Here is a 13448-nt window from a genome sequence, read left to right as displayed (position 1 = left end):
CCATATGATATAAAAACTATAGAGCTAAATTAATAGACATACCTGGGATAGAGGGAAAAATTAACATTACATAACATTACACATGATATAGACTAGCCTGTACAAATTCCTAATTTAGGTAAGCAATTTAGAGGAAGCCTAGAGAAAGCAGGCAGGTAATTCAGCAAATCTAAAGAGCACTAAAAATGAACTATGATTGTGCTGCCATGTATTTGAATAAATGCAAACCTCTTGAATTCATGTCATTTAGGTACTTTATAGGGACACCACACATAGCAGCATGGTCAAGCAAGTTAAACTACAATGTAGATAGCAAAAAGGGTCAGTTTAAAAATGCTGATCACTTCCCATTATTTAGTGATTTTCTCCACTTCATTTCATTATTCAGATTATAATTTATCTGTTGTGTACCGCAGATGCTTTAAAGGTATTTGAATCTTTTCTTGCCAGTACTTTATCAGCCGTTAAAAGAAGCTCACACAACCTTATAGTCTAATGTTATTCACCCTGCAGACAGAAAATTATTCACTCTGTAAACAGAAAATTATGGGTATGCCTCTGTGTGGGTATGAGTCTCTCATCATGATGCACAAACGTGTTACATAGGTTCAGCACAGCTATACAGCATTTTGGGAGGTGGAGTAATTGTGAAACAATGAATACACTGGGGATGCTAAAAGACACAGAGGGTTGTGCCTAAAATTTTACAAGGATGTAATTATCTCACTCAACAACACCCTTTTAAGCTGCCTAATGGCTAGGAAACCATTAAGTAAAATAAGCATCTTTGTAAAAATAGGATGTATGGTAGATGATTTCCAATGCAGAATGACAGCTTCATCTGAAATCTATTGTTCCATGTAGATTAAATCTCCTCTGCTTTTCATAATGTTCAGTCACAGTCGTTAGAATGTTCCCTCAGTCTAAATAAGGTGAAGACAGTGGAATTGTGAAGCAGGGAACCAAATGTGGATGTAGAAAGAAGAATGGATACCGATTTAATACACCAAGGAGCTACTTGGAGAGGCATGAGAGAAAATGGATGTTGGTTTAGTGCAATAAGAAGTAGGTTGATTAGTTACTCTGTAAGGGGGATAGATATTGATATTTTAAGAGTTCCTCTCCTTATTTAATTCTTCCCCCTACATCTCAATAGTTTGTTGCTTGTGTTACAATTGTTCTAATGAAGGCCCTTATATTCTTGTTTATTCCTTTATGTCAAAAGGCCTATTAGGGTGCATCTACACTGCACCCGTAGGTCTAAATAAGATACACAATTTTGAATTACGCAACTTGCATATCTTATTTTGATCTCATTTCAAAATAGCTCATTTTGAAATTTAATTTTAAAATAAAGTGTTATTCCTACATGTCCCTTAACTCTCATAGAATGGATGCCAGAATAGCGCACCCATTATTTCAAAATCTATTTCGAGATAATGGGCGTGTTTATCGGAATAGCTATTTTGGAATACTTCTGTTATCCCGAAATAGCACTTATTGTCCGACCTCTTGTCATCTATGTGTTTAGACAGAGAAAACATATTTCTATAAGCTGAAGATAAGTATTATGGCAAGCTGCATATTTTGTATATACCAACAGCTGTCTCCTAATTGATGAAGACGACACACAGATCAGATAGCCATGTCGAGGATGTAAATCCATTGCTCAATAGAAAGTCAATGTTCTTATAAAGCGTGGGAATTATTTTAAGGATGTTTTATTTTTATTTATTTTTATTCTGTATGTTATATGAAACAATACATGTCTAGTTGACTTCAATATTTTTCAAGACTAGAAATTAAAGTGGGCTGCAAGTTAAAACCAAAAACTTAATTCACAGTAAAAGAAAAAAAATAGTTTCTAAAAACATGAAGTATTCTCAATGAATAAACTACTATCATTTAATAAGTGTTCTAAATCAGCACCACAGTTGAGGGGAAGATATAGTTACTCCAATACACATATTTAAGTTGTACAGGCATAATAGCAAATACTTCAAGAGTATGAATGTATTTTATATGACTACATGTTTCCAAAGCTTTATCTATAAAACTGTCAGCATAAATCTCTATTTAATGTTAACAAATATTTCAGTTCATTATAGCAGTACACATGTGTAAGGAGCAAATCATGCAGTCACTGTTACAATGTTTGCAGAGGCAAATTAACACAAAATATTGTATTTTCATTTTTCACCACAATGTCTCATGCATAATATGTCCTGTAAATATTCTGACTTACCTCATAGTAAAAAGTGTCTGAAAAAGCATGTACGCCAAAAAAAAAAGGTTTCACAAACACTGATCTCATTATAAATGACACTTCAAGATGCACTATTTTAAAGACATCTGTGCACTTACCTATTTTAAATATAAAAGCCAAAGATAATGAAAATGTAATCAGATCATATTTTAAAGGCTTTTCATCAAGTCCTACTTTTTCTGGAATTCCTTTGTATGACATAAAGATCTCACAAGATTTCTCATTTGAAGATAAGGTTTGTTGTTTAAGTATTGCTGTAGATCTCAAAATACCGTGACTAAGTTTTACAGATAAGCCTGGAATGTACTTAAAATTGATCCCCTGAAATGTGCTCAATAGGGGAATTATTTTTATATTGCTTATTACATCTATTACAGTAAAGCCTGGAAGCTTTTATCAGAATTGGGAGCCAATCAGGATTGTGCTAGGCTGTGTGCAAACACATAGAAAGGTTTAGTCCCTGTCCAGATTAAGTTATAATCTAAAACTTTAATCCTGCAAAGACTCATTCATGATTTTATGCACTCTGTGCAGTCCTGTTGACATCACTAAAATGACTCACAGAGTATCAAGTTAAGCACAAGTAAGCCATTGCAGAATCAGGGTTTAATTTAAAATGAGATACAACAGATTATAGACTTGATTCAAATTCAGCTGAATGAATGAAAGTATTTTCATTGACATGAGTAGATGTTGGTTCAAGCAATATGGGAGGTGAAAAGGAGAGGGAGGACAAGTATGAGAATATTAGGAATGCTGAGTTACATATTGTGGGCATGTAGGCAATTTTAAGTTTCTGTGCCCCAAACCATCTAATGTAGGTGAAGAGGCAGAGTTGCAAAAAGACTACACCCAAACACTGAGTTATTCATCGGCATAGAGCAGCGATGGGCAACCTTGGTTATTGAGTGGGCTGCATGAATAGCTCTCTTTCATCTTAATGGGCCATAAGATTTTGGTAGCCAAGACAGTGTCCCAGGCTAGGGTAGTTTTGTGGGGTGGGATGACTGAACCGTAGCAGCGCTTTGATTAAATGCAGAGGGAGTGCACAGCCTTGCATTTGCCTTTTACATGCACGCTATTTTAGCAAAACTGGTAGGAAAAAAACTACTCTGATGGAAACCAGCAGAATCTGGCAACCCTGTGCCTAGGGAATGGTAAAGAAAATGTCTTGAGGGCTACACATAGAACCCTTCTAGATGGCATTGCAGACCACACGCCAGAAGTTGCCCACCGCTGACACAGAAGGTTGTGGTCATCTCTTTTTAACTTTGATAGAGAAGTACACATTTCTGAAATTCAGTTGTCACTGTCAAAAGTTCAACATTTACACCACAATAGCCAAAACTTCACAACTACTTTCTGCTGAAAGGAGGAGATAGCGTTGCCCGTGTCTATGACTGTGGTAGCTTTCGGTCAATGGTGACAGTTATAGTGGTGAACTCTGCATAGATATTTTTATTATTTAACATCACAACAGTGCTTAAACAGAGTAAAATATTATACACTAAAAACAATATGTCAGCCTATCAGATAAAATTTGGAGAACTTTTTCATATTTGAAACTAAACAATTTGTTCCGAGCATCATCAAAAATAAGCTCTGTTACTAATTTTCTTATTAGTTATGAAGGCTATCTTTTGTTTGAACAGAAAGGGGAAAATAAGATATTAGAACTCAACTACATGAGAACACAAGTTTCAAGGAGCAAAGATGTTAATCAGTATGGAGGCCTTCTCAGCATGACTCTGAGTATACAAACTATTCACTCCCTGGAATTCTTGAAAATCTGATGATTTTAGCACGAACCAATCAATTGAGGGCAATTATATATGTGCCAGAATTACTCATTTAACAATAAAAACACATCAGAATTAATTCAGAGGCATGCTAGGCTATTTAGACTATGGGGCTTCTCATAAGAAATGTATTTTTGGGTGTAATTTTTATCACTGTCCTAACTGCTCATCAGACGAGACCAAATGTTGTTTTGTTCTGGGAATTTAATAAGGACGTTTATTCCATCTGCCTATGCTATCCACATATAATTGTCTTTCCGTTATAATGTGATTGTAAACAAATTCTTCCCTTTGTACAACAATTGTATGTTTTTAAAAATCCCCTATTTCCATTCTGCTTGTGGCTCTCTAAAATTATTACAAAATAACACTGACAAAAATGCCACCTGTCAAACAACAAAAATGATGTTATGAAATAGTTACAGATGTTAGACCAGATGACACTATATTGTAAATAAATAAATGTTATGTTCAGTTAAAAATACAAATATACACTTTGGTTTGTTTTCTTCTTCTTCTTCACAGTGAGTTGTTCCACCATTAAGATGTACAATATAAAAGGAACCTTATATATAAATGTTTCATTTAAATTATAATACATTGTAATACATTTGCTAAAAAATTACTTTTAATAGGATTTCAATGTGCATTCCTTAACTTTTGTGTCCTATTTTTAAATATGGCACTGCCATTTAAAGAATACTTCCAAAAATTCATTAATAGAATCATTTGGCATTAACTATCTAAAATCAATGGACAAATATTAAATATGATAGGCCAAAATGTTAATAGTTTAACAAGATTATGCTTTAAATTTACATTACTTATAACTATCTAACTTTGTATATGTATGTATATTTGTATTAAGTTAAACCATTTAAATACCATCCAATAACTTAGTGCTTACATCACAATTCTCGCAATTACCTCGAACGCACTAGTATTAAATATGAAATTATTGAATGGAACAAAAATACCTAAGGGTATGTCTACACTACAAAGTTAGTTCGAACTAACGGACGTTAGTTCGAACTAACTTTAATAGGTGCTACACTAGCGCTCCGCTAGTTCGAATTTGAATCGAACTAGCGGAGCGCTTAGTTCGAACTAGGTAAACCTCATTTTACGAGGACTAACGCCTAGTTCGAACTAGCTAGTTCGAACTAAGGGCTGTGTAGCCCTTTAGTTCGAACTAGTGGGAGGCTAGCCCTCCCCAGGTTTCCCTGGTGGCCACTCTGGCCAACACCAGGGAAACTCTATGCCCCCCTCCCGGCCCCGGACCCCTTAAAGGGGCACGGGCTGGCTACGGTGCCCGTGCCAGGTGCAAGCCTGCCAGCACCCAGCTAGCAGACCCTGCACCTGGCACGGCACAGAGCCACCCACCCGATGCCCCCCAGCCCACCCCCTCTTGCCGGGACCAGGCTGGCGGCTCCCGGGAGCTTGCCCTGGACCGCAAGAGGCGGGCACCTTCCTGGGCTAGTGCGGACATCGTGGACCTCCTCCACGATCTCCGCACTAGGCACAGGAAAGTGGCCGTCTAGGGCAGGAGAGCTGCCAGCCTGGCCACCCAGGACCAGGTGTGCATGAAAATCAAGGGGGTCCACTGAGACCCCCGACCCTGAGCCCTGAGCTTACAATGGCCGTACTGGGTCAGACCAAAGGTCCATCTAGCCCAGTAGCCTGTCTGCCAACAGCGGCCAACCCTAGGGACCCTGGAGGGGATGGACCGAAGACAATGACCAAGCCATTTGTCTCGTGCCATCCCTCTCCAGCCTTCCACAAACTTTGGGCAGGGACACCACTCCTACCCTCTGGCTAATAGGACTCCATGGTCCCAACCTCCATCACTTTATCTCACTTCCCTTTAAACTCTGTTCTAGTTGTAGCCTTCACAGCCTCCTGCAGCAAGGAGTTCCACAGGTTAACTATTTGCTTTGTCAACAACAACAACTTTCTCTTACTAGTTTGAAGCCTGCTACCCATTCCTTTCCTTTGGTGTCCTCTAGTCCTTCTTTATGGGAACTCAGGAAGAACTTTTCTGAATGCACCCTCTCCACCCCACCCCTGCTTTTAGAGACCTCTATCCTGTCCCCCCTCCGTCTCCTCTTTTCTAAGCTGAACAGTCCCAGTCTCTGTAGCCTTTCTTCATCTGGGACCTGTTCCCAACCCCTGATCATGTTAGTTGCCCTCCCCTCTCCCAGCCTTTCTCTTCCCCTCTCCCACCTCCTTTTCCCAGTCTCCCCCAGTTTTTTTCAATAAAGACAGAGTCAATGTTGGAAGAAACGTTATCTTTATTTTGTACATCAATAAGAAGGGGGGCTAGGGAAGGGTAAGTGGAAGGAGGTGAGGGAGGAATGGGGTACGAGCCCCCGATGGGGAGGACTGGGCTGGCTCTGCGGGCTTCTGGCGGTGGAAGCTCTCCTGCAGCCCCCCAATTACTCCCTCTCCCCAGATGGCAGCCTGCGGCAAGTGCAGCCGGGCTGATGGCCGAGTGCTGTGATGTGCCCAGTGTGGGCACTCAGGGCACTCCAAGCCAGAACTTCTTTGCAAGCGGGGCACCCCTTAGAACTGTGTGTCCGGGGTGGGGGTCGGGACCCTTTAAGCGCAGCCCTCGGCTAGCCTGAGACAGCATCTCCATGCTCTAAGTCCTCCTTTTATGCCCTGCCGGCACTGCTTCCGGCCATCCTTAAGCCCTGTTCAGAGTCCACTCAATGTGGACTTACTAGTTCGAACTAGCAAAACGCTAGTTCGAACTAGTTTTTAGTTCTAGATGCGTTAGTTCGAACTAGCTTAGTTCGAATTAACTAATTCGAACTAAGTTAGTTCGAACTAGCGCTGTAGTGTAGACGTACCCTCAGTGAATACTCATATAGAATTTTTTAAAATATTTTATGCTTATATCATTCCTCATGGGGTATTATTTTACTCCATTTTAGTCACTATTAGTCACTTAATCAATATTATTATGGTTTTATTATAGCTGAAAGTGGTTAGCCACTGACTCTCTACAATGGCTCTTGATTGATCCTTTGACAGCTGATGATCATTGCAGTGCAGCTGTATATCACCAACACTTCTTGTCTCTGCCATGACCATAGAATGACTTCAGTGGGCTAGGAGGGAGGAGAATAGAGCTAGCTATACTGGCTCTAGACTACTCAGGGTTTTCACAATGTTAGGGATATCTCCAACCTGCCACATGAGCAGGCAGTCCTGTAGAAATGGGAAGCAGAGTGGTATCTGATTTATATTCTTCAGTATGGGAGTAGAGAATTACCTACTCTTGAATTACCAGCTTGGAACAGTGACATGAAAAGTGCATGTGCAGAAACACAACATTATTTCTGAAGTATACACTAGTTATTTAGCTCACATCAATAATAACATCATTTTTGTGCTCACATTGTTTACACTTAAATACTACAGTGAGAAGCACCTTAGGCATGCTTAACAATCACTCACACGCATGGTAGTTAAAGTATGAGATTGTTAGAAAGGACATATTAATACATATTTGAGAAAATACCTCTATTTGTATACTTGCAACTTGGCACACACAATCACTTATATATTTAATTTTGAGCACTTTCACTTGTGTGTGGAAATGCTAATAACCCATTTGCACATGCAAACTGACAGGGCCTGCCCTCCACATTTTGGCACCTGAGGCGGGGAGCTCAAATGATGCCCCCATACCCTCCCACTGCACCAGCAGCAGACACAATTTTCTACACTCTGGGTCCTAGTGGCGCCCTCCTCCTCCTCACCCCACCCCCCAGTATGGAACCTGAGGCAGCCGCCTCAGTTCGCCTCATGGTAAGGCCGGCCCTGCAAACTGAGTACTAATGTGGTTTTGTATATATACTAGTTACACACACACACACACACACACACACACAGTGAGTTAATACTGCACTGACAATTTTGGTTCTATTACTACTAGATAATACACAAACCACAGACATATTTTTCTCATGTTTCCTTAATACTGCTTTAGTACTATGCACTGTTTTTTATACATTATCATTTACTTCACTGGGACATTTGGGTGCTCAGCACATCTGAAAACCATTTTACTTTAGGTACCTACCTATGGCTTTAGGTAGCTTTCTTTAGGCACCACACAAGGGAAAGTGGTCCATCTTTTATAGGTAAGTAGCTATATGCAACATGGCTTCAGGCATCTTTTGCAGTCATTCATAAAACCACAGAGAGGGTGTAAAACCCTGCCATTCTCATTTGATAGCATTTTACATGCACTTTTGTCTCATGCAGCACTGATATCAATGAAAATACATGGTGCAGGACAACAAAGAATCAAGCCTTGTAACACTGGAGCATTCCCACTAATATATGATTATATTAATGGACTAATACTACTTTTTCCATATAGAACATAGTGTCCTTTTTCAGCACTTACTGAAGTTTCCCATCAAACTCCCTGTTCATCAACAAGGAAATTTTGGCTCCTATGCAGTGGGAATACTTCATTCAAGAGAGCCAGCACTTTATGCACACTTACAATTCTCATGATGCCAGATTCAGGGCATTTTCTGAGAGGTATTGAAGCCCATGAAGCTCAAACTGGCATTTTCTGCATCTTATAGTATCAGGCCTGTTATGCCTAGTATACTTTAAACAGGGCTTTACTATTCATCCTCTTGAACAAAGACATACTTAGCTCTTGATGGATATGAGCTGTTATGTTGTTCCAAATCAATTTTGAGGTTTAATGACTATTTTAGGGTCTTTTGCATTATTTGTGTTGCACAGTTGCAGTTTGTCCAGATTATGTGTTAACTCAGTGGTCTCCAACCTTTTTACACTCAAGATCCCTTTTTAAAAGTCAGGGCAATTCAAGAACCTTCCCCAAGATCTCACCCCTTCCTTGAGGCCCGCCCTCCCCATTCCCCTCTTCTCCATCATTTGCTGACTCAAGCCATTACTCTCTCTCACTAGGTTGAAACAAGAGGTGTGAAAGCTCTGGGAGGGTATTTGGGTGCAGGAGGAGGTGGAGAAGGGGCCACTAGCTCAGAGAGTAGGCTCCAGGCTGGAGAGTATTGGGGTTAGGTGGAATGTTGGGGTGCTGATCAAGTTGCAGGCTTGTGGATGTGAGGGTGCAGGAGTTTGGATTGAGTGTATGAGGGGCTCAAGGCAGGGGTATTGGGAGTATGATGGGCTCAGTACACACATTTGCAGTGTGTATGTGGTGCAGGAATGTTGTGGCAGAACACTGGGGATGTGCGAGTGCAGGAGGAGTGTGGGGATGTGAGGAGCTCAGGGCAGGGGATTCAGGTGCATGATGGGCTGAGGTCTGTGGGAAGTGCAGGAGTGTTATGAGGCTGTGGACAGATGGGGGCTTGTTGGCCACGTTTAATTTTTAAATAAAATATCCAACACAAAATTTTTCTGCATTGCATTTATTTATGGGAGGGGTAGGGGCCATTGACCCACCGAAAAACCACACAAGTGAGATGCAAAAAAACCAACCCCCCCAAACCTCACTGATGTGCCACCAATTGAGACACCTCACTTCCCTGGCACTCTAGCCCTCAGTCCAGTAGGACTGAGGTTCAAGGCCTCAGTCCAGATTAACTCTTCTGCGGTTCCAGGGTTAGTGGAATTTTTTGGCCCCTTTACACTCTGAGGTGGGGGCAAAACTAAGAGGTATAGAGTGGGCAGGATAAAGCTGCCAGCGATTGGGCTAGGGATGGGGATGCAGAATCTGGGTGGAGAGTAAGGTACAGAACCAAGCTGGGGGTAGGTGTCTGGCCAGAAGGGATGGGGGCAGGAGCAGGGTGCTAGTGGGGGTCTGGTCAGGGAACAGGGGGCAAGGTGCTGATGGGGGTTGAGGGGAGGGGGCACGGACAGCTCGGCCAGTACCTGGGGGTCTCCAAGGATGAGGATCTCTGGGTAATGCTGGACAAATCCACTCCGGATCTTGCACCACCATCTTAATGTGCTCCCCTCCCCTGCCCCATCTCCCCACAGCACAGGTAAGGAAGGAAAGACAAGAAAGTGTGCACTGTTGTTGGCAGAGGTGGCACGCACTTTGTTGTCTTCCCTTCCTTCCCTGTGCTGCCTTTCTTCCTTCCTGCAGCATGGCGGGAGGAGGGGAAGGGGAAGAATCCTGCAGCTACACACCTGATCTGTCTTCTCAAGAAGAGCGCCTGCTGTTGTGGGGAGGGGAAGAGCAGTGCACGTGCTTCCTGAGAGGCTCTGGCGTGCAGCCACGGGACCTTGCCTCCACCCTGAAGGAAGCCGGCGCTAAGTCCATTTTTGCTGGAGGTTGTAGTTCCTCATTGGGGGAAAGGGGAACAAGAGGGGGCTGGGAACACCTCACGATTGACTGGTAACCACAGTATTAGCTGATTTAATAATAACAGGACCCAAGTCCTTTCTGAAGTCACTGGAAATTTAGGCTTAGTAAGGACTAAATGGGTACAGGCAGTCCCCGACTTACGCAGATCCGACTTACGTCGGATCCGCAGTTACGAACGGGGCTGCCCCAGAGTACACGGACTGCGGGACCTCGCGGTCCTGCTGCCCGTGTACTCTGGGGCTTTGCTCTGCGTCTCCCTGGTCTGCAGACCAGGAAGACGCAGAGCAAAGCCGCAGAGGCGCTCAGGCAGCGGGGCAGCCCTGCTGCCCGAGCCCCCCCACCCCACCCGCGCGGCTTTGCAAAGCGCGGGGAAGCCGGCGGCGGGGCAGTCCAGGCGCGCCTGGGGTGCCTCGCTGCCCGAGCTTCCCCCCCCGCAGCTTGGGAGCCGCGGGGGGGCTCAGGCAGCGAGGCACCCCAGGTGCGCCTGGACTGCCCCGCCAGCTTCCCCGCGCTTTGCAAAGCCGAGGGGGGGGCTCGGGCAGCGGGGCACCCCAGGCGCTCCTGGGCTGCTCCGCTGCCGGCGTCCTCAGAGGCGCTCCCCGTCTCCCTGGTCTGCTGGTCTCCAGCAGACCAGGGAGACGGGGAGCAAAGCCGCGGAGGACCCAGGCGGCGGGACCACGGTGCATCTCGGTCCGCCGCCCGAGTCTTCCTGGTCTGCTGGGGTGGGGGGGGCGCAGCTAGTACGCCCCCCCCCCCCAGCAGACTAGGCTTTTCTCCGGACGCCTGTGGCAGAGCAGCTGGGGTGCTGCCGGTTGGTCCCGCAGCGCCGCTCTGGGCGCTACTGGTGCAACCCAGCAGCACCCCAGCTGCTCTGGTCCTGATTCAGCCGCTGCTGGTCAGTTTCAGCAGCGGCTGAATCAGGACACCTGGGGCAGAGCAGATGGGGTGCTGCTGGGTTGCTCCAGTAGTGCCGAGGAGCGGCGCTACTGGAGCAACCCAGCAGCACCCCAGCTGCTCTGCCCCAGGCGTCCCCAAGTCAGCTTCTGCTGAAACTGACCAGCGCTGACTACAGGAAGCCTGAGGCAGAGTTGCTCTGCCCCAGGCTTCCTGGAATCAGCTGCTGATCAGTTTCAGCAGCAGCTGACTTGGGGACGCTTGGGGTTCTTAAGTTGATTCTGTATGTAAGTCAGAACTGGCAGTAAGTTTCAGCAGCGGCTGAACCTGGACGCCAGTTCCGACTTACATACAGATTCAACTTAAGAACAAACCTACAGTCCCTATCTTGTACGTAACCCGGGGACTGCCTGTACTTCAGGAATTCATCCAATATGAAAATAAATCTTAATTTTATGGTGCCTGTCTGCTTTGGTATTATATGTGCCTTACATGAAAAGAAAATAGCAAAATGAAAAAGCTTCCATTAAAATTCAATAACAAGATAAAATTCAGATAAAACATTAAAACCAATTCATTGTGCCCTGCCAATATATTCAAGTATGCATAGAATAAAAATATTATATATTGGGAGCTTATTGGATCCCTATCTGTATTCTGCTTTAAATGGAACAATGATGTGAAGGCCTGGCGGGGAAAAAAAGATCACAATTAAATTAGTTCCTATTCATATTTTTGAAGAAGAAAATGCCTTATTTCAATGCAGGATTGACTAAGTGTCTAAGAATAGGTTCCTCAACCTGATTTTTATGTGCTTTTGATAATACACAAGGAATTATCATAGAAAAATGAAACTGTGGGTTCAGAACAAACATAATATCCAATTTCATGGAAACCAAATTCCAAAAAATAATAGAAGTGAAGACAGTTTGAACCAATAAAACTGAAGTGAAGGGCAAATGGCATGTGTTTTGTAAAATTTAACTCAACAGTGTTCAGGATGGATTGATATTCATTTTATCTTTTAAACAAAATACTTTCTTTGTTCCTGAACAGATTGTACCGTGATTGCTTCTCAGCTGGATTTCAACAGGAGGTTGTGAACCAGAATGTCCAACGCATCCTATAAGCTTCAATGAATACTTCTCAGAGTTTATGTATGATTCATGGCAAAAAACAGTGGAGCTGCTGATTAAATATTTAGGAGAATACTAAAATATTCAATAAACTCAGATCTTTAATCTGTCACAGTAGAAGCCCCAACCTTTGGCAAAACTGCAAACTTCGAAACTGACTAAAAGAAGTCCTTCAGAGCCTTGCTGATTTTCAACGATAGTATTAAACTACACTGAAGATTTTTCCAGCAACTTGAGGCTTGTGAAAATGGGAGGGCAGAATGTCAGGGAAATGAGAAGTAGGGTATATGTTTTCAGAAAGAACCAGCTACAGAACTGACTGGCACCATAGCAAGATTCAGTTCTTTAGATGCAACAAGACCACCACGAAACCCCAAAAAGTAATATTAGTATACGTACAAATGCACTCCATGCCATCACGCACATGCCGGTGCTCGCAGCCTGCACAAGTCCACCCTGTGGATCCAGGTTTGCAAGTACATTGTCCAGTGACTGAGTCACAGGGGATAGGCAGTGAGCCATATGGATCACACTCACATTCCTTGCAGGACCGTCCTGGAGTTCTTGGATCACCGGTGTAGCCAGGGGAACATCTAGACATTAAAAATATCAACACAGATTTGGCCTATCAAGAATGATAGCACATTATATTTACCTTGTCTGCAGCTGGCAAGATAAGTCTCTTTTTTGGCACTTTATGACTACATATATATCGGGTAAGGGAGAAATGTGCATACCATCAGACCAAGTGATTATAGGCACAATCCTGTAGTCAAGGTTTTATTCAGGGCTGCAGGGGTGGACAAAAGTAAAACTCTACAACAGACTGACTTAACAAATTCCCCATGATCTGCTTATTATCAAGAGACCTCCAAATGCTACTGAAGATACTGCCTGGCTATTGTGTTTAAAAGTGAAATTTGTCCTAATAATCTACTAACTGTGGTCATCTTATTCATACTATGTTATTCAACTCTTTGTTCTGATAGCTGGAACAACTTCTGTCTCTTTTCTCCCTTGTAGTCAAGCTT

The 13448-nt window shown here is 43.2% G+C and overlaps 1 protein-coding gene across 6 annotated transcripts in view; it reads right to left on the bottom strand.

The window, feature by feature from the left end:
- Window positions 1-13448, bottom strand: part of LAMA2 (laminin subunit alpha 2) — a 502508-nt gene that overhangs the window by 118666 nt on the left and 370394 nt on the right. For 5 of the 6 annotated variants that reach the window (XM_075924144.1, XM_075924139.1, XM_075924140.1 and 2 more), the window contains one exon: window positions 12817-13010. In XM_075924144.1, coding sequence (XP_075780259.1) covers window positions 12817-13010 — 194 coding nt within the window. The remainder of the gene's footprint in view (window positions 1-12816; window positions 13011-13448) is intronic. The other variant, XM_075924141.1, reaches the window with a different exon arrangement.

The sequence above is a fragment of the Pelodiscus sinensis genome, chromosome 3 (assembly GCF_049634645.1).
Source record: "Pelodiscus sinensis isolate JC-2024 chromosome 3, ASM4963464v1, whole genome shotgun sequence".
In the NCBI taxonomy this organism is placed as follows: domain Eukaryota; kingdom Metazoa; phylum Chordata; order Testudines; family Trionychidae; genus Pelodiscus; species Pelodiscus sinensis.
Note: the sequence above shows the minus strand (reverse complement) of the source record. Positions and strands in the feature narration are given on the sequence as shown.